Here is a 25,121-nt window from a genome sequence, read left to right as displayed (position 1 = left end):
AAGGCGGGAAAACAAGGCAGCTGACCTAGGTCGGTTGCTAGGAAACAGGGTTAAGGGATTAAGGCTGGAGTAAAAGAGGAACCAGACTAAAGTGTTTTAGCACAGCGCCTGAGGGGCTGATACTACCCTGCCTGCAGGTGGTTGATCTTTGATCTTCTGGCTTCTCCTCTGACAGGGAGTGGCGCTCCCCTGCCTATTTTGCAACTCCCCTCAGGGAGTGACATATCCGACTAACAAATGGCCGAGCAGCTGAGATCTTTGCAGCTCCCCACAACTGACCCTTTTAGCACCGATTTTACTGAATCCCATAAGTTTTAGCTTTGTGTGGTTTTATTTTCATTTGTATGAGGGTTTTCTCTACTTTCTCTTGTGTGGTTTCTTATTTGACCTAATGGATACTTAAGTGTATCCTGTTTAATTTCTACATATTTGTGCTTTTACACTTTTCTTTCTGTTACTGATCTCTAACCTCATTCCACTGTGATTGGAAAAGATACTTTTTATGATTTCAGTCCTTTAGAATTTTTAAGGCTTGTTTTGTGTCCTAACATGTGGTTTGTCCTTTAGAATATTTCATAGGCACTTGTTAAAATTTGTATCCTACTTTTGAGTGGAGTGTTACTTATATATCTGTTACAGTCAAGGGTTGCCTGGGTGGCTCAGTCAGTTGAGCATCTGACTCTTGATTTTGGCTCAGGTAATGATCGCATGGTTGGTGCTGACAGTGTGGAGCCTACTTGAGAGTCTCTCTTTGCCCCTCCCCCACTCACAGTTGCATGCATGCACTCTCTCAAAATATATAAAAAAAATTTTTTAAAGAAATAAGCATGTTTCATGTGCATTTGTGAAAATTTGTATTTTTCCTGACGTTGAGTGGAGTATTACCTATATCTGTTACGGTCATCTTATAGTGTTCAAATTTTCTATTTTCTTATTGGTCTTTAGTTGGCTTTTTTTATGCATTATTGAAAGTAGGGTGTTGATGTCTCCAATCTTTTATTGTAGAACTATCGATTTCTCCTTTTAATTCTGTCACTGTTTAATATATCTTAGGACTCGGTTGGTGCATTTATGTTTATGATTATTATATCTTTTTGGTTAAATGATTCTTTTATCAACATACAATATATATTTCCCATTTGTAATGTCTTTTGACTTAAGTTCCATTTGTCTGATATTTGCATAGTCACCCTAGAGTTCTTAGTTACTATTTTCATGGAATATTTTTTATCATTCTTTCATTTTCAGCCTATTCGTGTCTTATAACCTCAAGTCAGCCTTTTGTAGATAACCAGTACTTGCATCGTGTTTTAATCCTTTTTCTCAATCTATGCCTTTTGATTGAGGGTTTAATTCATTTCTGCTTTAAGTATTGATGAGTAAGAATTTGTATCTGCCATTTTGATACTTTTTGCATGTCTAACTGTTTTTTTTCCATCATTTTCTCCATTGCTGCCTTCTTTTTTGTTTAGTTGACTTTTTACAGGGATACATTTTGATTCCCATCTCATTTTTTGTGTAAACTTATGGATATTTTCTTTGTGGTTACCATGGGATTATATATAGTATCTTAAGGTCATAATGATGTAGTTTGAATGGATATGAATTTGAATCCAATACAAAACTGTAGTTTTCTACAGCTCCATTTCCTCTATCTATTCTTCATGTCACAAATTACATTTTTATACATTTTGTGACCAATAACATATTTTTAATTATTTTTGTGCTTTTGTCTTTTAAATCTATAGAGTAAAAACCTAGAGTTACAAACCAAAATTACAATAATACTTGTTCTTTTATTTGCCCTCCATATGTATCTTTTTCATAGATATTTATTTCTTCATATAACATCTTTGAGTTACTATATAGCATCGTTTCATTTCAATATGAAGGCCTTCTTTTAGCATTTCTTGTATAATAGGTCTAGTTTTAATGAAATTCTCAGCTGATAGGTTGTTTTTTCTTTCAGCACTTTTAAATATATTGTCACACTACCGTCTGGCCTCCAAGTTTCTGGTGAGAAGTCAACCGATAATGTTATTGATGGTCCCTGTATCTGACAGGTTACTTCTCTCTTGGTACTTTCAAGATTCTCTTTGTTTTTGGCCTTCAATGCTTTGATTTTAATAGGCTCAGTCTGGATCTCAGTTTATCTCACTTCTAGTTTGTTGAGCTTCTTAGATTTGTAGATTCTGGTCTTTACTCACTTTTAGGGAGTTTTCGGGCCAGTATTTCCTTAAATAATCTTTCTGTCCCTTTCTCTTCTTCTTTGACCATTCATAATATGTGTCATTCTCTTTTCTTCCTACTACTTAGACTTGATCATTTTAGTTGCCATTTCCATGTTTGTTAATTATTTGGTATGCTCATACTATTGTTGAATCTCCTTTGTATTTTTCCCTTTTTTTTTTTTATTTGAGTATAGTTCACACTGCGTTACATTAGTTTCACGTGTACAGTGATTCAACAAGTTTATGTTATGCTCTGCTCAGTATTCACTAATCCCCTGGAAACTTTTTTTCTTTGAAAAAAGATGTTTATTAATAAACAATTTTAGTTGTCAAAAAATGACTAAAATGGGTTTTAAAAATTAAGGCTCTTCTCTTTGTGTGGATTGCCAGAACAATGTGAAAATAATATCAATCAACCCTGCTGAATGCTTTGTTCCTAAAGTTAAATTTCATAGATTCCTAAACATTTTATGATTAAGATAAAAACTAGCCTATAAGTGACAATTAATGGCCATCCATACTGAACACACACTCCGATCAGGTGTACACATTCTAATTGAGTAGTTAAGCAAAAATATTCCAGTTAAAGCAGAAATTTTAATTTTAGCATTTTAAAGTCATTATTCCCCACACTGTCATGATTTTCCTAAAGTCGAAATCGTCTAATACAGGAACGCTAACCTTGGGACTCTATATACTCCCAGGAGGGTGACTGACTTGGCTGGCAGTTAGTTTGATTATATTTTTTAAACATTCTAAGTTGAATTATCAAATGATTCAGAATTACATGGCATGCAGTATCCAAAATTATGGCTCTGATGCATTTAGATTTACATTAGGAGTAAGAAGTACCATTCACATTCATTGTACACCCCGCCCTCCCGCAAGAAAAAAATCACTACCTATTCGAGTTCTAGATCCGGTGCAGCATTAAGGATTAAAACTTAACACTTTACCAGGCCTTCCCCACGTGCAAATAAATTCCTCCTGACAAGCAGTGACTATACAGTCTTCAAGAAAAATCAACATGGTCAGTCTCTCGTGTGCTATCTTTTTACAGATGAGCGGCTCTAACAAGGGAACGTCTTCCATCCGAGGACACAGGGGCGTCCCCAGCGTTTTAGCAGGGTCTATTTTGGTTTTGGTTACCAGGTTCAGTTTGTTGCTGCTCTTGCTGGAAATGTGTCCCATGCTATGGTTTCGCTTGTGGTCTTTCTCGTGGTGCCAAATCACAACCACAAGGAAATACCATCTTATCCATGTAAGAATGGCCAGATTCAAAAAGAGAAGAAACAACAAATGTTGGCAAGGATATAGAGAAAAATGAACCCACTTCCCCTTTTGGTGGGAATGTAAATTGGTGCAGCCATTTGGGAAAACGGTATGAAAATTCATTAAAAAATTAAAAATAGACTACCCTTTGAGATAGGAATCACACTGCTGGGTATTTACCCCCACCCCCCAATACAAAAGCACTAATATAGACGGACACATGCACCCCTCTGTTTATTGCAGCACTATTTACAGTAGCCAAACTATGGAAGCAGCCCATGTTTATTGGAAAGATGAATGGATAGAGAAAATTGGTGTGTGTGTGTGTGTGTGTGTGTGTGTGTGTGTGTTTGTGTGTGTTCACATAGTGGAATATTATTCCTGCACACACACATATACAATGGAATATTATTCAGCCATAAAAAGAATGAAATCTTGCCATCTGCAACAACATGGTTAGATCTACAGGGTTAATGCTCAGCGAAATCACTCAGCTAGAGAAAGACAAATACTGTATGATCTCACTCATACAAAGAATTTAAAAACAAAACAGACAAGCAAAGGAAAAAAGAAAGAGAGACAAACTTAGAAACAGATTCTTAACTATAGAGAACAACTCATGGTTACCAGAGGGGAGATGGGTGGGATTATGGGATGAGGATTAAAGATTAGACTAAAGACAATAAAAAAAATAAAATGATAAAAAAGAAATTATCTCCTCCTGCATTCAAGATGAAGGCTGAATAATCCCCAATCCCAAAGAAAGCACTTAATAACAAAAATATTTTCCCAACCACTAATGAACATATGGTTCCAAAGTCTTAATTAGAGCCTTGTGTATGAGTTTTCTAGTGATAATATTCAAATATTGTTACAAACATCACATCTTAAAACAAGAAATTATCTCACAGTCCTCTAACCCAGGAGATTGATAGTGGCCTGAGTGTGGTTCTAGTGGGTTGTTTGCTCAGTGTCTCACCAAGTAGAAATTGAGGTGTTAGCCAGAGCTAAGATTTTCGTATAAGACTTTGTGTGCTTTTTTAAGCTCACTTTTTGTCAGAGTTAAGTTTTTTTGTAATTGTAGCATTGAGATCCTTAACTCCTAGACACTTCTCTTCACAGCATGGCTTTGAGACCAGTAAGAGAGCATTAAAAAATTTTTTTTTAATGTTTATTTATTTTTGAGACTGAGACTAAGCATGAGCAGGGGAGGGGCAGAGAGAGAGGGTGAAACAGAATCTGAAGTAGGCTCCAGGCTTCTAGATTTCAGCACAGAGCCTGTTGCAAGGCTCAGCCTTGTCAACCACGAAATCATGACCTGAGCTGAAGTCGGACGCTCAACCAACTGAGCCACTCGGGTGCCCCAACAGAGCATTTCATATCACTTGTCTTTTAAAGGTCTCATCCTAATTGGGTCTGGCCCACCTAGGAGAATCCTCTTTTGGTTTAATCAAACATAGCTGATTACTAACTCAATTATGGAAATGATATCCCATTCATATTTACAGATGTCAACCACACTCAAACAGATGGGAGTATACAGGTTGTTTACACCAATGGATGGGAATCTTAGGGACCATTTTAGGATGCCGCCTGCCACCCCCATGCCAAGAGGACAAGACACAGGAATTTTCCATTTTGATTAGTGGATTTGCCCCAGTGACATGAAGCTGGGACACATCCAAGCTAGGGACACAATGAAAGATTTAGTGAATACTTAGTCTATGTCAGATACTTCATATACTATCTTATTTAATCTCCACAACAATCCCATGAGGGCTGTTTATAATCTTTCCTGGTTTGCAGGTGGAAAAACTGAATCTGAGAGGATTCAAGTAACTTGTTAAAATGAAGTTTGGTTCTAAATGGTCTGTGGCATAATTATTCTCCACTATGATGTCATCTAGTATTAATCCTGATTTGTATATCATTTACAGTTTTATACAAGTACAGTATCAAGTCAGGTAATTTATCACAGTTTTGTGACTTATTTTTTATTTTTACATGCAATAATAATACTGTGGTTATGGTTTAAAAAGAGTGTCCTTCTAAAGAGACATTTAAAAACATTTACAGATGAAATTCCATGCTTTCTCATGTTTGCTTCCAAATCATTTGTGGGATCTGAGAAGTTGGAGAATGGGTAGGAGGAGGCTGTCAGTAAAAAATAAATTGATCAGAAGTTGTTAATTTTTGAAGATGGACGTAGGTAACAGTTGATTATACTATTCTTTCTACTTCTGTTTACATTTTAAAGTTTACATAGTGAATATTAAGTAATCCATAGTTAGAGTTTTAAATAAGAAACAAAATACTTGGATAAATTTTATTCTTTACACATCATAATGCCTGCCTGTAATTATTTTTAAAGTTTATTTTGAGAGAGAGAGTGCACAGATGTGCAGAAGTTGGGGAGGGACACCGAGAGAGGGTGAGAGAATCCCAAGCAGGTTCTGTCCTGTCAGAATGGAGCCCAACATGGGGCTCAATCTCATGAATTGTGAGAACATGACCTGAGCCAAATTCAAGAATTGTACGCTTAACCAACTAAACCACCCAGGATCCCTATAATGTCTGTAGTTTCAAGATAATGAATCTTTATTAGTTTTCATAGAGCCATAAAACTGTTTATAGAAGCATTTCCTTTATTAAAATAGTATTGTGTAGTGGTTAAGAGCAAGGGCTCTAGAGTCTGATCCTCTAGGTGTAAATCTTAGTGTTGTGATATTTAATAGTTGTATGACCTTGTATAAGTCATTTAACTTCTGGGTCTCTCACTTTTATTTTAAATCTTAAAGTGGGAATATTTATACCTACCTTATACATTTCTTGGGTATAGTATGTAATGGATAGATACTGGGATCAGACAGCAAAAAATGCATACACATACATGTATTCATGTATATTTATATCTAAGTTTTCTTTTAAATAAGAAACGAGATAATTATTTTCCTTTTACAGTTAGAGGATATTATGTGTTATGTTTTTGAGCCTGTGTTTCTAAAAGTTTTTCCCTTTAATAATACATATTTACACCGTTTTTCAGTAGAAGTCGTTTGGCATCTTTGGTGGGTCAGTTCTTGTTTGGGACTGTCTTTTACATTGTGGAACATCTGTATTTACCTTCCTCTCTGCCTACATTAAATATCAGTCCTTGTGACAACCTTTATGTGCCATTGCACATTTTCAGATGGGTTCTAGAAAACAGAACCATCCTTGTTTGCAAGTCATGTGTCTATTCAAATCTTTAGGGTAGTACCATATAGAGTGTTTAGAGCACTACTTTTCTCAACAGCCCTACCTATCCCATGTACTGAGATGTTAGGTGTGAACTGATGATCTAAAGTAGTCATATTACCACAGTGGTTCAATCTTGTATAGGTTTTTGATTTTAGAAAACCTGTGTTAACCTGTGATATGTCCTGATCTTATTGAACAAAGTATTGGATGTGTGGATGTGTAGGTGTGTCTATATTTTGGAAAATTTTCCTTAGTATTGCTTGAAAGATTTCTCTAAGTTGGGCTAACTATAATTCTCTTTCTTGTAGGTGATAGAAATTGAAGATGCTTCACCCACTAAGTGTCCAATAACAACCAAGTTGGTTTTAGATGAAGATGAAGAAACCAAAGAACCTTTAGTGCAGGTTCATAGAAATATGGTTATCAAATTGAAACCCCACCAAGTAGATGGTAAGAAACAATTATATGATTAAAGCATTTTAATTTTTTAATTTTTTATTTATTTTTAATTTTTTGAATATTTATTTTTGAGAGATACAGAGAGAGGGAGCAAGGGAGGGAGGGACAGAAAGAGAGGGAGACATAGAATCCAAAGCAGGCTTCAGGCCCTGAGGTGTCAGCACAGAGTCCGACACAGGGCTGGAACTCATGAGCCGTGAGATCATGAACTGAACCGAAGTCAGATGCCTAACCAACTTAGTTACCCAGGTGCCCCTAATTAAAGCATTTTTAACTAAAGTTTACTAATATTTGGTGTCTCCTGTGTGCCTTACATTCTGCCAAGCACTAGAGGCACATTGGTGAGCAAAACAGACATGAACCCTACCCCCCATGGAGCTCATAAATAAATGAGTAGAAACAATGGAATGGTTGTAAAGAAAATGAATGTTATAGAAGGGGAAATAACTGCCACATACAAATGGTATATACAGCAAGTGGATTCATATAGTCTCCAGTGGTTGGCTGCGGGTAGTTGTGGAGTAGGGAGAGGTACCACCATTAGCTAAAAGCTTTCTTCAGAAAATGGTATTTGAACATTTTCAGGTATGTTTGTTAATAATATTCTGACATTGGTATTTTGAAAGATACCAATGTATTCCTCTTCTCTACTTTGTTAGAATGGAATCAGTTAGTTGTGAGTGTGTACATAAATGAATTCATAAGGTAAGTTCTACAGTTCCTACTCCTTAGGTAGTGAGCCCCCCCTTCTTGTTTAGTCTTTACTATTGAATAAAGGGAGAGATGATAAATTATCTCCTTGGTTGTTTTCTTGATAAACTCAACAAACCTGAAAGAATATTTTATAGGAATCTGTAAATTGGATAAAATTTTGTATAACATTTCTATTTTAGATTATTCATATGTTTCTTTGAATCATTCCAGGGAATGGAGATTTGCTGTGATAGCTTAGATTAGATTAATGGAGGGAAGGCACCTTGCTGTGTGATTGTGTTTACTGTCCTTTTTTCTACTTGGGTTTGGGAGCATCTCATTATACTTAGGAGATTGCTTATCTCTTTTTAAAATTCTGTTTATTAGAAGTTTGATTATATTTTTGATGTGTTTATGAAGGAAGATTTTTAACTTGGATCTTTAAACTTAACGAAGCTGTCATTTTTAGGTGTTCAGTTTATGTGGGACTGCTGTTGTGAATCTGTAAAAAAAACCAAGAAATCTCCAGGTTCAGGATGCATTCTAGCCCACTGCATGGGCCTTGGTAAGACTTTACAGGTAAGAACACAAGGGTAATTTGCTTTTGTGTATTCCATGTTTTCAAGAGTGTATATTGGATTCTATTGTGTGTCCCAGGCAGAGTTGTAGGGGCTAGAAATAGCGCAGTGATCAAGAATAACAAGATCCCTCCCTCAGGAAGCTTATATTCTGGTGTGGTTGAGAGATTTTAATTAAATAAGAAATATATATTGTCAGGTAGGAAGGGTTCAGAGAGAATAGAGAGGGAGTGCAACTTTTAGGAGGTGAGGTAGAGCAGAAATCCTAATGAAGTGAAGGAATGGAGTTACAAGGCATAGCCAGTAAAAACTGCAAAGGTTCTGAAATTTTTATATTTTTATTATAATTATTTATAATTTTTAATAATTTTTAACAGGCTGTGATCCTGTAGTAAGGACGATGTAAAATACTTTTCACTATTGAAATACTGCATTTCTGATTGGCAGGAGTTGTAATAGAGATAGCATTAGTGAATATATATGTAATATTAAGTCATGAGATAACTATTACAGATTCAGTGAGTTGGACACTTTATTTTTTATTTTTATTTTATTTTATTTTATTTTTTTTTACCATTTTAACCATTTGTCTTGGCTTTTTAAAATTTAAATCTAGTTAACACAGTGTTGTATTAGTTTCAGGTGTAAAATACGGTGATTCAGTGACTCCATATGTCACCTGGTGCTAATCATGATAAGTGCACTCCTTAATCCCTGTCATCTTTTAATCCATCGCCCTCTGCCTTCCTCCCCAATGTAACCATCAGTTTGTTCTCTGTAATTAAGGGTCTCTTTCTTGATTTGTCTCTTTTTCCCTTTGTTTGTTTGTTTATTAAATTCCATGTGTCAGTGAAATCCTGTGGTATTTATTTGTCTTACTCCGACTGACTTATTACACTTAGCATTATGCTCTCTTGCTCCATCCATGTTGTGGGAAATGGGAAAATTTTTCTTTTTTATGGTTCATATTCCTCTGTGTGTGTATGTGTGTGTGTTATCTCGCATCTTGTTTATCCGTTCATCTACCAAATTACACTTGGACTGCTTTCATAATTTGGCTGTTCTAAATAATGCTTCTGTATGCATATGGGCATATGTATGTATACCTTTAAATTAGTGATGTTCTATTCTTTGGGTAAATACCTAGTAGTTTAATTGATATTTTTAACTTTTTGAGAAACCTCCATACTGTTTTCCACTGGCTGCACCAGTTTGTTTTCCTACCATCAGTGTAACAGGACTCTTTCTCCCCATATCCTCACCAACTGTAGTTTTTCGTTTGCTTTTTATTTTAGCTATTCTTTTTTTTAAATTAAATTTGTTTAATGTTTATTTAAAACTTTTTTAATGTCTGTTTTTGAGAGAGAGAGAGAGAGAGAGAGTGCGTGTGCGAGCAGGGGAGGGGCAGAAAGAAAGGGAGACACAGAATCTGAAGCAAGAATCTGTGCTTACAGCTCAGAGCCCAATGCGGGGCTTAAACTCACAAACCACAAGATCATGACTTGAGCTGAAGTTGGATGCTCAACCAACTCAGCCACCCAGGCACTCCTGATTTTAACTATTCTGACTGAGGAAAGATAATATCTCATAGTAGTTTTGATTTGCATTTCCCTAATGATGAGTGATGTTGATCGTCTTTTCTTATGTCTATTGGTTGTCTGTATGTCTTTTTGGGAAAATATCTATTCATGTTTTCTGAATATTTTTTAACTGGATTATTTGTTTTTTGGGTGTTGAGTTTTATAAGTTCTTTATATATTTTGGATACTAACCCTTTATCTGATATGTCATTTGCAAATATCTTCTCCCATTCCAAAGGTTGCCTTTTAGTTATATTGATAGTTTCCTTCACTGTGCAGCTTTTTATTTTGATGAAGCCCAAAGGTTTATTTTTGCTTTTGTTTCCCTTGCCTCAGGAGCCATATCTTGAAAAATGTTCCTACAGCCAGTGTCTGTGCTCTCTTTTAGGATTTTTATGCATTTGGTCTTAGCATTTAGGTTTTCTATCTATTTTGAACATTTTTGTGTGTCATATAAGAAAGTGGTCTGGTTTCATTGTTTTGCATGTTGCTTGCTGTCCAGTTTTCCCAGCACCATTTGTTGAAGAGACTTTTTCCCATTGGATATTTGTTCCTGCTTTGTTAAAGATTTATCGACTATGTAATTTGGGGTTTATTTCTGGGTTTTCTCTTTTGTTCCATTTATCTGTATTTCATTTTTGTGCCAGTACCATCCTGTTTTCATTACTAAAGCTTTGTAATATATCGTGACGTCTGGAATTATAATGCTTTGCTCCTCTTTTTCAAGATTGCTTTGGGTATTTGGGTTTTTTGTGGTTCCATACAAATTTTAGGATTATTTGTTGTAGTTCTGTGAAAAACGCTGGTGGTATTTTGATAGGGATTGCATTACATGTGTGGATTGCTTTGCGTAGTATAGACATTCTAATAGTATTTTTTCCTAATCCATAAACATGGAATGTCTTTCCATTTCTTTGTGTCCTCTTCAGTTTCATTCATCAGTGTTTAATAGTTTTCAGAGTATAGGTCTTTTGCCTCTTTGGTTAGGTTTATTCCTAGGTATCTTACTATTCTTGGTGTATCTGTAAATGGGATTGTTTTCTTTATTCCTGTTTCTGCTGCTTCATTATTGGCGTATAGAAATGCAATGGATTTTTGTATGTTGATTTTGTATCCTGTGACTTAACTGAATTTTTGTCACTTCTAGTAGTTTTTTTTGGTAGAATTTGTTGGGTTTTCCATATATAGTATGTTCTCCGCAAATAGTGAATGTTTTACCTCTTCTTTGTGAATTTGGATGCCATTTATTTCTTTTTGTTGTCTCGTTGCTGTGGCCAGCACTTTCAGTCCTATGTTGAATAAAAGTAGTGAGAATGGACATTCTCATGTGGCTGGTTTTCTACGTCTAGTTTTGCAGCCCATTTTCTCAGACCTCAGATTGATTTCTTGGATGTTCTGAATGATTTCATATTTATCTAGCTGTGTTCATGTGACTAGGCAAACTTAGGGTCTCCCTATTTCTCTGCTGTCTTCACTTGACATCCACTTGAATGATAGATATTTCTCCATCCCCTCACTTTCAGTCTGCAGGTGTGTTCAGGTCTAAAATGAGTTTCTTGTAGGTAGCAAATAAATGAGTCCTATTTTTTTATCCATTTTGTCCAGTTATATTCAAAGGAATTATTGATAGATATGTATTTATTGTCATTTTGTTATTTGTTTTGTGGTTGTTTCTGAAGATTTTCTTCGATCATTTCTTGTTTTTTTTTTCTCTCATTCTTGTTTTTCTGATTTTCTTTAATATATTTGGATTTCTTTCTCTTTATTCTTTGCATGCTTATTGGTGGGTTTTGATATAATGGTTACCATTAGGTTTGTATAGAGCCTGTTCTACATATCACAGTCTATTTTACATTGACGGTCATTTAAGTTCAAACCCAGTCTTTCCTGCTGTCTTCCACATGTTTTCTGTATATGGTGTCATATTTTATATCCTTTTATTTGTTCATTTACTGATGTTTTACAGTGATGTTCATTTTTAATGCTTTTGTGATTCCTACTTTTATATCATCACTTTTGATTTCTTCTTTTAATTCAAAAGAGTCCCCTTTAATATTTCGTGCAGGGATGGTTTATGGGTCACAAACTTCTATAGTTTTTGTTTGTCTGGGGAACTTTTTATCTCTCCTTCTATTCTGAATGATAGCCTTTTTTGATAGAGTATTTTTGGCTACAGATTTTTCTTATTCAGAACCTTGAATATTTCATGCCAACTCCTTCTGGCCTGCAACGTTTCTGCTGAAAAGGCTGCTAATAGCCTTATGGGTTTTCCCTGGTATGTCACTGTTGTCTTTTATCTTGTTGCTTTGAAGAGTCTCCCCGCCCCACTATATTTCCCCAGTTTGATTAGAATATGTTTTTGGTGTGGGTCTGTTTTTGTTTGTTTTGTTGGGGGTTGTCTGTGTTTCTTGGATCTGGATATCTGCTTCCTTCTCTAAATTAGAGAAGCTTTCAGCTATTATTTTTACAAATAAATTTTCTGCCCTCTTTTTTCTGTCATCTTTTTGGAGTCATATAAATATGAATGTTATTAATGTTTGATGGAGTCACTGATTTTCCTAAATCTGTTCTTGTTTTACATAATTCTTTTATCTCTCTTGTATTTAGCATGATTACTTTCCATTACTCTGTCCTCTAGGTCGTTAATTCATTCCTGTGCTTCTCCCATTCTGCTGTTCTTCCAGGTAGCCTATTTCTCACTTTGTTTATTGAGAATTTTATCTCTGCTATGTTATTCTTTATCTCTCTGGTAAGGGTCTCATTCATATCTTCCTCTCTTTTCACAAGTCCAGTGAATATCCTTATATTGTTACTTTAAATTATCTCTTAGGGGCACCTAGGTAGCTTCGTTGGTTGTGTGTTCGACTTCGGCTCAGGTCATGATCTCACGATTCGTGGGTTCGAGCCCTACATCGGGCTCTGTACTGGCAGCTCAGAGCCTGGACCCTGCTTCTGATTCTGTGTCTCCCTCTCTTTCTGCCCCTCCCTTGTTCCCACTCTGTCTCTCTCTGTCTCTAAAATAAAGAAACATTAAAAAAATTAAAAAATGTAAATTCTCTCTTAGGTATGTTACTTATACCTGTTTCACTTAGATCTCTGGCTGTGGCCTTGTTTTGTTCTTTCATTTGGGATAAATTTCTCTGTCTTCTCATTTTGTCTATGTTTCTGCGCCTGTTTCTCTGTATTAGAAAAGTAAGCTCATTTTCCTGTTCTTTATGGTAATGGGCTTATGAAGAAGAGGTCTTGTAGTATTGTGCCATATGGTGTCCCATGTTCCTCGGGGTCTGTTGCTTCTAGGACTAACTCCAGTGGGTGCTGTGTGTGCTTTGCTGTTTTGTCCTGGCTGCTTTATTCTTCAGGCCAGTTGCCTGCAGAGGCTCTCTTTCTCTTAGTCTGTTATGGGCAGTGTTTGGTCCCTGGTCTGAGTATGGTGAATTTTAACTAGGTGTGCTCTGGTCTACTTGTGAAAAGAGAACTGTTGCAACTGTTGCTGAACTGAGACCATGAAAACTCCTCGGTCAGGAGACATGGTGTGAGCAGGGATTTGGGCTGGTCTGGGTGTAACTTGGAGGGGTGCTTCCAGTGGAGTGCCGGTGTTTGGGGCTTATTGTAAACAAGTTACGTAGGGAGTACCAGTGTTTTTTTGCTCAGGATTGGGGCAGAGAAATGGTGCTGGCCAGTTATTTTGTTCCTGGAGGGGTCTCTTGGTGAGTGCTGGGATGTGGTTTGAGATGAGCATATATCCTCCCTACTGTGTGCTCCAGTTGCTCTTCAATTTGTTCTTTCCATGCTATATGTCCATGGTGTGTTTGCCTTTTCTCCAAGAGCAACACAGAGCTCTATTTAGCCATGCCTGCTGACCTTTAAAACTTTGGGCTTTAAGCCCCACTTTTTCCAAGAACTCATGAAATTCAGCCCTTCACTTTCTAAGCCAGTTGCTGTGGGGATTCATTTTCCCCATTTGCTTTTACTGTGTCATGGTCTGTCTCTCACTGTTCTTCGCAGCCATGGCTTGCTCCTCACCGCAGCAGCCATGATCCTTTTCTGCCTCAAACTGCATCTCCATATTTCCTACCTTCTTCAATGTGGCCTCTTCTTTACCTCTAGTTGTAGAATTTATTCTACCAGCCTTTTGGTCAATTTCTGGATAGTTATGGTAATTTGATAGTTTTCTAGTTGTATTTGTGGGATGAGGCAAGCTTAGGGTCCTTGTACTCTGCTTCCATCTTCCCAAGATAATCAAGTTAGAACACTTTAAAATAGAAAAGTAATGTATAACAGAATTCTCTTCTGAATGGGTGATGGCAGTTTCTTGAATATTTGTGGGGGAGACATTGTGTGGAAACCAGTGACTTCGTCATAGTTTTGGTATGGTTACTTCTTTTATTCATGTTTTTATTATTGATCGTAGGATCATGGACCTTTAAAGTTGGAAGAATCTTATACATTATGTAGTCAAACTCCATCTTTTCATATATTACAATAGCTCTTTCCTTGTACTTTGCCTTGTTTGAAAGTGTGAACTTTGATTGGTTGCTTTATTTAAAGGTAGAAGAAAACCAAACTATTAAATTGTAAGATTGTTTGATTTATTTTAACTTTTTTACTGATATTTTAGTTGTAGATGTTAACTTAATTTGTTTTTTTATAGGTGGTAAGTTTTCTTCATACAGTTCTTTTGTGTGACAAATTGGATTTCAGCACAGCGTTAGTGGTTTGTCCTCTTAATACCGCTTTGAATTGGATGAATGAATTTGAAAAGTGGCAGGAGGGATTAAAAGATGATGAGAAGCTTGAGGTATTATATTTTAACATTTTTCTCTTATTAAAATAACTAAGAAATTCATATAGTAAAAGAAAAGGATTTTTAATTATTAACGATGCATATTTACATGGGAATATGTAGTATTCCTATATTCCTAATAGCTACCTTTAAAAATCTTTATTTTCTCACTAAAGGTCTCTGAATTAGCAACTGTGAAACGTCCTCAGGAGAGAAGCTACATGCTGCAGAGGTGGCAAGAAGATGGTGGTGTTATGATCATAGGCTATGAGATGTACAGAAATCTTGCTCAAGGAAGGAATGTGAAGAGTAGAAAACTTAAAGAAATCTTTAACAAAGCTTTGGTTGATCCAGGTAATATATTAAGAGGCACTGAGCTACATAAGTGAGTTGAATAAGAAATTGCTGATGTTCTGTTTAACAAGCAACTACTTTATAGAGCAACTACTAAGTAGCTGGTTTTTGTTTAATTTATCCTTCAGGTTTTCTCCTCCTTTTTTTCATAGTATAATTTTATTAAGGTGAAAGCACCCTTACTGTTGCCAGCTATTCAGAATTTAGTTCTTGAGTCTGAATGTGTTTGAAGCTTTTAGGGGAGATCTTGTTAACAAGAAAAAATACATTAGACACCTATGTCACAATTGCATTTTCTTCCAACTGTCTGAATATTAGATAATAACAAGACCTCTCTCCATAGTCTGAAAATAGTTCTTACGTTTCTTTCCCAACTTTATGTCATTAGAAGAATTGCTACATGGTTTTCCTTCCCCTATGTTTTAAAGTGTCATCATTATAGAAAGTTAATATTTGCAACATTGTCTACCCTTATGACATTAATTCTCATGATATAAGGTCCAAATATTTAATTCTTATTTGGTACTTAGAAAAGCAACAAGCCATACTATTTGCAAAACTAATTAATGTTTTAAGATTTTTTGATGTTTTATTTATTTTTGAGAGAGAGAGAGGGAACGGGAGGGAGAGGGAGAGAACAAGCTGGGGAGGGTCAGAGAGAGAGGGAGACACAGAATCCAAAGTAGGCTCCAGTTTCTGAGCTGTCAGCACAAAGCCCAACACCTGGCTCAAACTCACAAACCGAGAGATCATGATTTGAGCCAGTCAGACACTCAACTGACTGAGCCACCCAGGTGACCCACAAAATCACTTAATTTTTAATTATTTATTTTTTTCTTTTAAAACTTTATCTTTACATATCTAATTACATTATGATACTTATTGAGGCTTTAGGTGTGTGTTGAGAAAATGTAATTTTCACCATCAGAGTAACAGTATTTAGAATCCATCACTTTACCTTTTTTTCATTTATTTTTTTACATTATATTCTTTTCACGTTTCTTTTTTAGGCATAATTGACAGAGTTGTAAGATACGTAAATTATACAATGTGATGATTTGATATATGAATACATTTGGAAGTGTTATTGAGAGTTAGATGGAAAAGGAAAGAGACCTGTTATTCTCAGTGCCACATTAAAGAATTAGAGAACAGTGAAACAAAAGAAAAGCAGAGCAAAGTTTTATTAAAGTACACTCTAAAGGAGAAGCAGGCCACTCAAGAGAGACCGAAGCCCAGAAACTCCTGGGTGTGGGCTTATATTAGTTTTTTCTTTGGGGTAGTTCCTAAATTTGCAACATTTGAGTGACAGGCCTGGATTATATACTCATAAGCCAACTATGCATGTCCTTTCCCATTATGTATTTGAAATGCCTTTATGGGGTAGGAAACCACAGCATTATTTCTATTCTAGAGACATAGGTCAAATAAGGACAAGCAGCTGCTTTCTGCACAAGTGCAACAAGCACAGCAAAATTAACTCTTCCTCTGTCGGGATGTTGTAACTACAAACTGACTTTTAGATGGATGGAATAGGGTGGTCCCTGGGTGGTCCTTGGTTGGGGCTCTCCATCAGGACATCTAAGGTGCATCCTCATGTTGTAATGCCTAGCTTTCTGCCTAACAGAAGGATTTACCACTTTGAATTACACATCCATGACCTCACATGTTTACTTACCCCATTTTTTTTTTTGGTGAGAGAATTTTAGGTTTTACTCTTTAAGCAAATTTTAATTCTACAGTTAAATTTAGTTTTAACAGCTATACTCACCATGTTCTACATTAGATTCTCAGAGGTTATTCATCTTAGAACTGAATCTTTGTATTGTTTTGCCTCATTTTTAGATAGTGATATAACTAACAAGCACCAAAGTAACATTGCCATTGTAAATCTAAGGCTCAATGAGTTTATCTTTTCCCCAGGATTAAAATATTTGTCTAAAAGTTTTGTGGTTTTATTGTCAGAGAAATTTAAGCTAGTGAATATCATTGCAACATATTTTTCAGAAAGTTGCTTTGGAATAGTTAAAACAACAGTGTCCGATGCTTAATATTGTGATTTGTTCACGAGGAAATACATTTAAAAAAACTAAAGCTCATAACATGAAGAGTAGCATTTGTTATTTCCATGTAAATCATTTAGTGACATTTTAAACATGTATTACTTTGGAATAATTTTTTACAGAAAACTTTGAAGTGATAGTAAAAAAAAAAAAAAAGCTTTCATATTCCCTGCACTCAGATTTCCCACTGTTAACAGCTTTTATTGCCATGGTAATTTGTCAAATCTAAGACATTGGTACAGTGTTGGCATATTGTTAACTAAACACCAAACTATATTTGAATTTCACTATTTTTCATGTTTGCATTTTATTCCAGGATCTGATCCAGGGTATACCACATTGCATTTAATTGTCCTGTCTTCACAGTTTTGTCTGGTCTGTGACAATTTCTCAGTCTTTATTTTTCATTATCTTGTTAGTCTTGAGTACTTTGCAAGTATCCTATGGAATGTTCGCTATTGTGTATTTGTTGTTTTTCTTATAATTAGGCTGGAGTTACAGGTTTTTGAAAAGATTTACCAGAGGTGAAATACCCTTCACATCACATCATATCAGGGGTACATTATAACAACTCGACATTACTGGATCTGCTATTTTCACCTTTCCCTATTCTTTGGAAGTCAGTCACAAAGTCTAGCTTACCCAAGTTAGGGGAAGGCTGGAATTAAGCTCTGTCTCCCTTAGTGGCCAGTATCTACACATAAAATTTGGAACTTTTCTTTAAGAAAGATTTGTCCTTTCTTATTTATATAATCACTCATTGATCTATAGAAGTATAGACTAATAATCTATTATTAGTTTATATGTTAGACTATAAACTAGTGCTATGTTATTTGCTGTTCAAATTGTTACTACTTGGCCATTGGGAGCTCTTTCATGTTTGTAGATTGGTTCATGTGTCCCTTTGATTTTTTCATTCTTTTTGTTGTTGTTTTAAGCACTTCATTACTTTCTGGTAATAAGGTACTCCAGGCTCATGTTATATTGTTTCTGCCTCTTGCCCCAGAACTAATCATTTCACTTATGTGCCATAGTTTCTATTATTGAAAAATAGGTTTACAAACCAAAATCTGGAGCTTAGTAGTGTTTATTGCCACTGGAGTATCATTGCTTCTAGGTCCTCTAAGCAGACAGAACTAGGTGTTACATGTACAAATCTATGTCTGTGCACAAATCTATCCCTTTGTGTGTGTGTGTATAGAGATAAATTTGATTTTATAATGGTGGCTTTAACTCTAATCCAGTGTAATAGGGTTCAGTTTCACCTTCTTTGTTAATCTGTTACTTGTCTTTCCAGCTATGGGAATCCTGGCTCCAGCCACCTGCCATCCATTTATTGTTTAGTCTCATTATACATGCAAAGTAATTTCAGAATTGTTAACCTTATGTACCTCCGTGAGAAGTTTACCCACTATAGTACAGTGTTTATGATTGTTTTTGCCTATACCTTAATAATTTATAGTTAAAACATTATTTTCTAAAGCCACTTAAGTTAGTTACTTCGTTTATTATTTGTATACATGAAAGTATATACTTTGTAATGTAGAGTTTAATAGGTTTTGACAAGAATAGTTCTCTCTTTATAACTTGATTACTAGTTTTTTTTTGTTTAATCCATAACAGTTACTTTAAGTCATGCTAAGCATTTATTCATTGTGATAACTTGAGTATTAATGTACATTTCCCATATTTTAATGACTAGAGATTGTTGTGGTAAAAATACACATAACATAAAATCCAGTTAAAGTACAATTCGGTGGCATTTAGAATATTTACAGTGTTATGTAACTATCACAACTATTTTGTTGAACCCCTCAGCATTTTCATTTACCTCAAAAAGAAATTGTGTACCCATTAGCAGTCACTTTCAAATACCCTGGAAACTACCAGCATCTTTTTTTATCTCAGTGGATTTGCCTTTTGTGGACATTTCCTGAAAATATTTCTGGACATTTTATAAAAGTGAAATCATACAATATCTGACTTCTTTCACTTAGCACAAGATTTTCAACCTTTATTTGGTTTTTAGTATGTTATCAGTACTTCAATCCTTTATATAAACACATACAATATTAATTCTAGGTACTGTTTGATTTAAACAATAAAATAGACCTTACTATATAATTAAATAAAATAATGACACATTTCCATGGTGTACTGCACTATTTCAGTCAGGATTGATTTTTGAACAGAAGAACTTTTCTCCAAGCCTCTCACTATATCCCTTTTCAGAACTGCATGACTGCATTATTCCTTTATTTTCTCCAGAATGATTTCTAGGTATAGCTGTTTTCAAATCCTACCACTTCATTCGTAGATCATTGGAATGAGACTTTCCAGAAAATAGATATTCAGGATTATTAAACTTAGGCAGAGAGAGAGAGGGAGACAGAGAATCTCAGGCAGGTTCTGCACTGTCAGTGCGGAGCCTGATGCAGGCTTGAGCTCAAGAACCAGGAGATCATGACCTGAGCCAGAATCAGGAGTCAGACACTTACCCGACTGAGCTACCCAGTTGCCCCTAAAACTTACTTCTTAAGATTTTAAAACTTTTTAATCTTAGAATGTTATGTACATTCCTATCTTCCTAAACAGAATATGAATAACATCTTTTAGCTTTTTTGTTGATTCAGGGTTATTCATGAATATTCGCTTTTCTTTCTTCCTACTTTTATTCCCTTAGATAGCCCTATTAAGGAGAGGGCCCCCTTGTCTTCCATCGCCACACTAATAAATAGTTCTTTTCAAGTTAAATTTATAAAAACAATACATGTTACTAAGCAAAATATAAACAGAAGGAAAAGGTATATATTAAAAAATAAAAGTTCATCTATCAGTGGACACTTGGGTTGGTTCCATGTCTTGGCTGAACATGGGAGTGCAGATACCTCTTTGAGATAATCCTTTTGTTTCCTTGGATATATACTCAGAATTAGAAATGCTGGTTCATATGGTAATTATACTTTTCAATTTTGAGGAATCTTCATAGTGCCTGCACCAATTTACCTTCTTACCAATGTCCCTTCTATCTACATCCTCACTGACAGTTGTTATCTCTTGTCTCTTTGAGAATAGCCATTCTAACAAGTATGAGGTGATACCTCATTGTGATTTTGATTTGTATTTTCATGGTGATTAGTGATGTTGAGGTCTTTTTTGTGTACCTGTTGCCCGTTTGGATGTCTTCTTTGGGTCCTCTGCCCATTTTTTAAAGAAGATTGCATGAGGTTTTTTTCCAGGCATGTTTTTTATATTGCAGTGTATACAGGCCCAAGGCCACTGTCAGGTTCAGTAATTGACTAGGACTCATGGAACTCAGAAAAGCTGTTTTACTCCTGTTATGGGTTATTGCAGTGAAAGGATACAAATTAAAATCAGCAACAGGAAAAGGCACAGGGCATCCAGGAGAAATCCTACTGCATGTGTCAGGAAATGTGCTGACCACAGTTATTTTTCCCAGTGATAATGTGTAAGAGTACATACAGAGTGTTGCTAACCAAGCACACTTATCCAGGCCTTGGTGTTTAGAGTTTGGGCTTGGTTACAAAAACATGTTTGACCACCCATGTGAGTGATCTTAGTCTTTAGCTCTTCTGAAGTTCAAGAAGATACCATATGGCCCAAAGGGCTTGTTACTCCCAAAATTCACCTCTTTAGACTATCTGGTGTGTGTCATAAGCCATCCAAGTAAACAAAGACCATTTTTTTCATCAGGACATTCCAAGTTTAGAGGTTACCTCCCAGCTGCTGAAGGCAAAGGCCTAACCATTGGGCAGGTTGAGTCCTTTGCTACATATAGAGATAAAATCACCCTGTTTGAGGTGGTGGTTTAAATACAAATAGTATCATAATATACGTTCCGCAAATTTCGTCTTTTTATTTAATATATTTTGGCATGTCTTTCCAGGTTAGTATATAGAAATCTATCAATTTTAGTTCTGCAGCATTCTATTAAATCATAGTTATTAACACCCTTTGATAAGCATTTAGGTTGTTTTCCGTTTTCCACCATAAGAAGCAATGCTTCAGAAAATATTTTTATTTATTTTTGGGTACTTGTTAAAGGATATCTTTAGGATAAATTCCCAGAAATTGAAATATGGGTTGGAAGGTACACTATTTTATATTTAATAGATACTGTAAAGTTGTCTTCCAAAATGTCTGATAGTAATTTAGACTCTCACAAAGATTGTATGGGAATACCTGTTTTAGCATACCCTCATGACACTGAATATTAGGCAGTGAAAATCATTTAGGTCACTTGTGTAAAACACAGTTTTTCTTTTTTGAAAACTTTTTAGGATTCAAGAAAAACAATATGTAGTCTTTTAACACAAAGCTAGGTATAGATTTTTGTTTATAGAAAGTATATTAGTAATTTTTAAGTTTCTTACTGTTTGTGTAGCCCCATCTGAATACAGAATAATAATTGTATTATTTGATCAATCATACTGAAACGTTTACTTTTGAAATCATGTAGAAGATGAATTTTCTCTAATGCCTAAAAGATGGGGTGTAATTTGACAACTGCTTTTGTTGAAATCAGTATTTAAAGTTGTAGGTAACTTAACCAGCAAACAATACTTTAGAAAGCAATAATATGAAAGTGTGTGTATTTCTTTTGAAAAAGTCACTCACAGCTGTAAGGTATTTTATAGCTTGGAAAATGTTCTTCACCATCCCGTAGCCATATAACAATCAATTTAGCCATCCTTTATCAATTAAATTTTCCCCCTGCAAAGATTATTAGTTATTTGGAATAAGTTAAATGGGTAATACTGCATAGCCAATTGATTTATACAGTATTTCTTAAAATGTAACTTCTGAAGTTTGTCTTTTTACATATATATAAATTGCTTAGTTTTAAGCAGTTGTGTTAACTTGGTATGCTAGTACTATACTATATCTTTAGCTACTGTTTTCCAATTATTAATAGGTTTTGTTTTCTCAAATACCTTAAATATGTTGGGGGGATCTTTTCACTCTTGATTATTTTTATTTTTGTATTCTTATTTAGGAAATCTTAAGTAACACCTGTAGTAGTACTTTAATGCTCTACTGTTGGGATATAACTAATACTAGTTAGTACTTCATTACAATACAGAAATAGAGCAATAGATAAAATATGACTATTCGTAGGAGGATGTTTTATCTTCCCACAAGAGCAGCACTTTAAAGGGTTAACTTATTTACTTAAATGGATTACATTTTCAGTTTTAAATGTTGTTTTTCTATACATTTTTATAGGCCCTGACTTTGTTGTTTGTGATGAAGGCCATATTCTGAAAAATGAAGCATCTGCTGTTTCAAAAGCTATGAATTCGATACGATCAAGGAGGAGGATTATTTTAACAGGAACACCACTTCAGAATAACCTAATTGAGTGTGAGTTAATATCTGCAGTTATATTGTAGAGTTTTGGCATTGCCTCACATACATTTTTGCCAATTTGCCATTTGCCTTTCTTCTGTCTAGGATAGTCTCTGACCATGATCTACATAGGTCCATATTAGTCTTCTGTGAAAGAATACCATACATTTCAAGTGGAATGCTTTATAAATATGAATGGTAAACCACCATCAAAAGGTGTGCCATTTTGAATGTTCAAATATAAACATAGAATTTGAAATCTATAAAAATTATCAGAAGTCTTAATGATTGCTTTAAAAGTACAAATGCATTGATGGCTATTCAGGAGCTATTGTAACAAACTATAATTTAGGGGGAGGCACTATAGGAAATTGAAAAGAAATGCCAAGTGTGAATGTTTTAGGAATGTGGAAATGGGAAAAGGAGAGCTATGTCGAATCTGTGTCAGCATAGAATTTGTTCAGACTCAGGACAGATGATGTGAACACAGATGACTTGTGAATTTCTCCCATTTTATATGTGTGATAATACTTGAGGGAACAGGAGTTCTATCAGGAAATAACAAATTAAATTTCCTGTTTACAATCCATTGTAATAGCTTTCTATTATTTTTATGTTATTTCCATTCCCTTAGTAACTTAACTATTTTCTATTTTGTAATTTGTAATACTGGTCATTGTTTTACTACAACCTGTATTTTATCTTTATTTTTTATCTATTCCAATTTCCCCCTTTTCTGTTACTTCATTTGTAGAAATGCTACTTCACATTGCAAAAACAATAAAACGTTAGTTAGAAGAGTATTACGATACAGTGAAGAAAGCAAACCAGTGGTGTTTACCAGTGAAATTCACAAAGACATATTTTTTACTCCCATGCAACTTTGCTTTAAGTGACACTGCATGTAGAGTTCATTTGTAGTTCTTGATTGAACTGTATTCAATCCTCAAATTATCAATGACTTTTTTTTAGTTTTAGTTTAATTGTTTTTTTTTGAGAGGGGGAGAGAGAGGGCACAAGTGGGCAAGGGGCGGGATGGGGCGGGAGAGAAAGAGAGAGAGAGAGAGAGAAAGAAAGAAATAGGGCTTATGCTCACCTGAAGCATGGCTTGAGCTTGCGCAATGTGGGACTCCAACTCATGAACCATGAGATCATGACCTGAGCCAAACTCAGATGCTTAATATGAGCCACCCAGGCACCCATATTATTCATGACTTTTTAAGGGCTATGCTATAATGAGAATATGTTCTATTTTTTAATATATCTAGTTACATATACTTAGAATTTTCTAAGACAGTCCTTTGGATCCTGTAAATATCAATTTTGATGTAATAACTGCTAATTTATATTGAAATGGTGAAAAAAGACAATTTCACATTGTGGTCCTATATAGTACAGGGCAACTCATAACTCTATTAAGAGCTCTGGAACAAGAACAGTTACTACAAAGTTTGATACAGTGGCTTATTACCTGATTTTATTATTTTGATTCAGTTTTTTTTCACTAGATACCCTTGCTGATCATAAAAATCACAGTTAGAATTACAGAATACTTGTTTCATACTCCATATCTATTATATAGAACAGGGAAGTAGAATAAAATGTTCCGCGGTTGTTTTTTTTAAACATTCATGTCAAGAATGTGGGCACAGTTTTATTTGAATTTCTCATCTGGTTTGGAAATCCAGTTCCAGAACCAACTTAGAACCAATGTTTAGTCTATACTCGGCTTGCTGTTCTTTCTTTTTAGCTTAATTCTAATGCTTCCGTGGCATGTATTTTTGACATGAACGTTTTATCAGAGAGTTTATCTGAGTCCCTTTTAGCTATTATTATTGGTGGTGAACTAATAATGTCTTCTTTCTTAGATCATTGCATGGTTAACTTTATCAAGGAAAATTTGCTGGGATCCATTAAGGAGTTCAGGAATCGATTTATAAATCCAATCCAAAATGGTCAGTGTGCAGATTCTACCATGGTAGATGTCAGAGTGATGAAAAAGCGTGCTCACATTCTCTATGAGATGTTAGCTGGATGTGTTCAGGTACAAATATGTTTCATATAATAAAATGTTGTTGCTTTCTTAGATTATAATCCCAAATGTTTCCTGAATTTAAACTTTGTTTTGTTTTTTCTTCTTTTTTCAGTAGTTTTATAGTTAAATTTCCTTGCATTATCTTCAAAAGTTTTTGAAACATTGAACTTTCAATAAAAGAGTTCCATTGTGAGGTTTAGAGCATAATTGATTAATTCACTTGCCAAGTGTTTAGCTTCATATTTTAATATGTTAATGTTTAGATTTCTCATCTTTAGGTAGGGAGTATGTAAAAGAAACAGAGCTATTATTATTAAGAAATTCCTGTGCTCACCTTAATTTTATGGTATAGTGGCTTGAACCTTACTTAGTTGAAGTAGTTGTAGGAAAGGCAATTATGAGTTGTGAGAGGAGCCATTTTTAGCATAATCCTGAAGAAACAGTTTTATTACTTTGAAGTCAT

At 35.0% G+C, this 25,121-nt stretch overlaps 1 protein-coding gene across 5 annotated transcripts in view; it reads left to right on the top strand.

Annotated features, from left to right (window-relative positions):
- Positions 1 to 25,121, top strand: part of ATRX (ATRX chromatin remodeler) — a 275,833-nt gene that overhangs the window by 138,890 nt on the left and 111,822 nt on the right. For all 5 annotated transcript variants that reach the window (XM_029929461.1, XM_029929463.1, XM_029929459.1 and 2 more), the window contains 6 exons: positions 7,052 to 7,193; positions 8,365 to 8,474; positions 14,705 to 14,851; positions 15,013 to 15,190; positions 22,501 to 22,638; positions 24,492 to 24,667. In XM_029929461.1, the coding sequence (XP_029785321.1) occupies positions 7,052 to 7,193; positions 8,365 to 8,474; positions 14,705 to 14,851; positions 15,013 to 15,190; positions 22,501 to 22,638; positions 24,492 to 24,667 (891 nt within the window). The remainder of the gene's footprint in view (positions 1 to 7,051; positions 7,194 to 8,364; positions 8,475 to 14,704; positions 14,852 to 15,012; positions 15,191 to 22,500; positions 22,639 to 24,491; positions 24,668 to 25,121) is intronic.

Source organism: Suricata suricatta, chromosome X (assembly GCF_006229205.1).
Source record: "Suricata suricatta isolate VVHF042 chromosome X, meerkat_22Aug2017_6uvM2_HiC, whole genome shotgun sequence".
Lineage (NCBI taxonomy): Eukaryota > Metazoa > Chordata > Mammalia > Carnivora > Herpestidae > Suricata > Suricata suricatta.
This window is presented reverse-complemented; position numbering and strand designations above follow the sequence as displayed.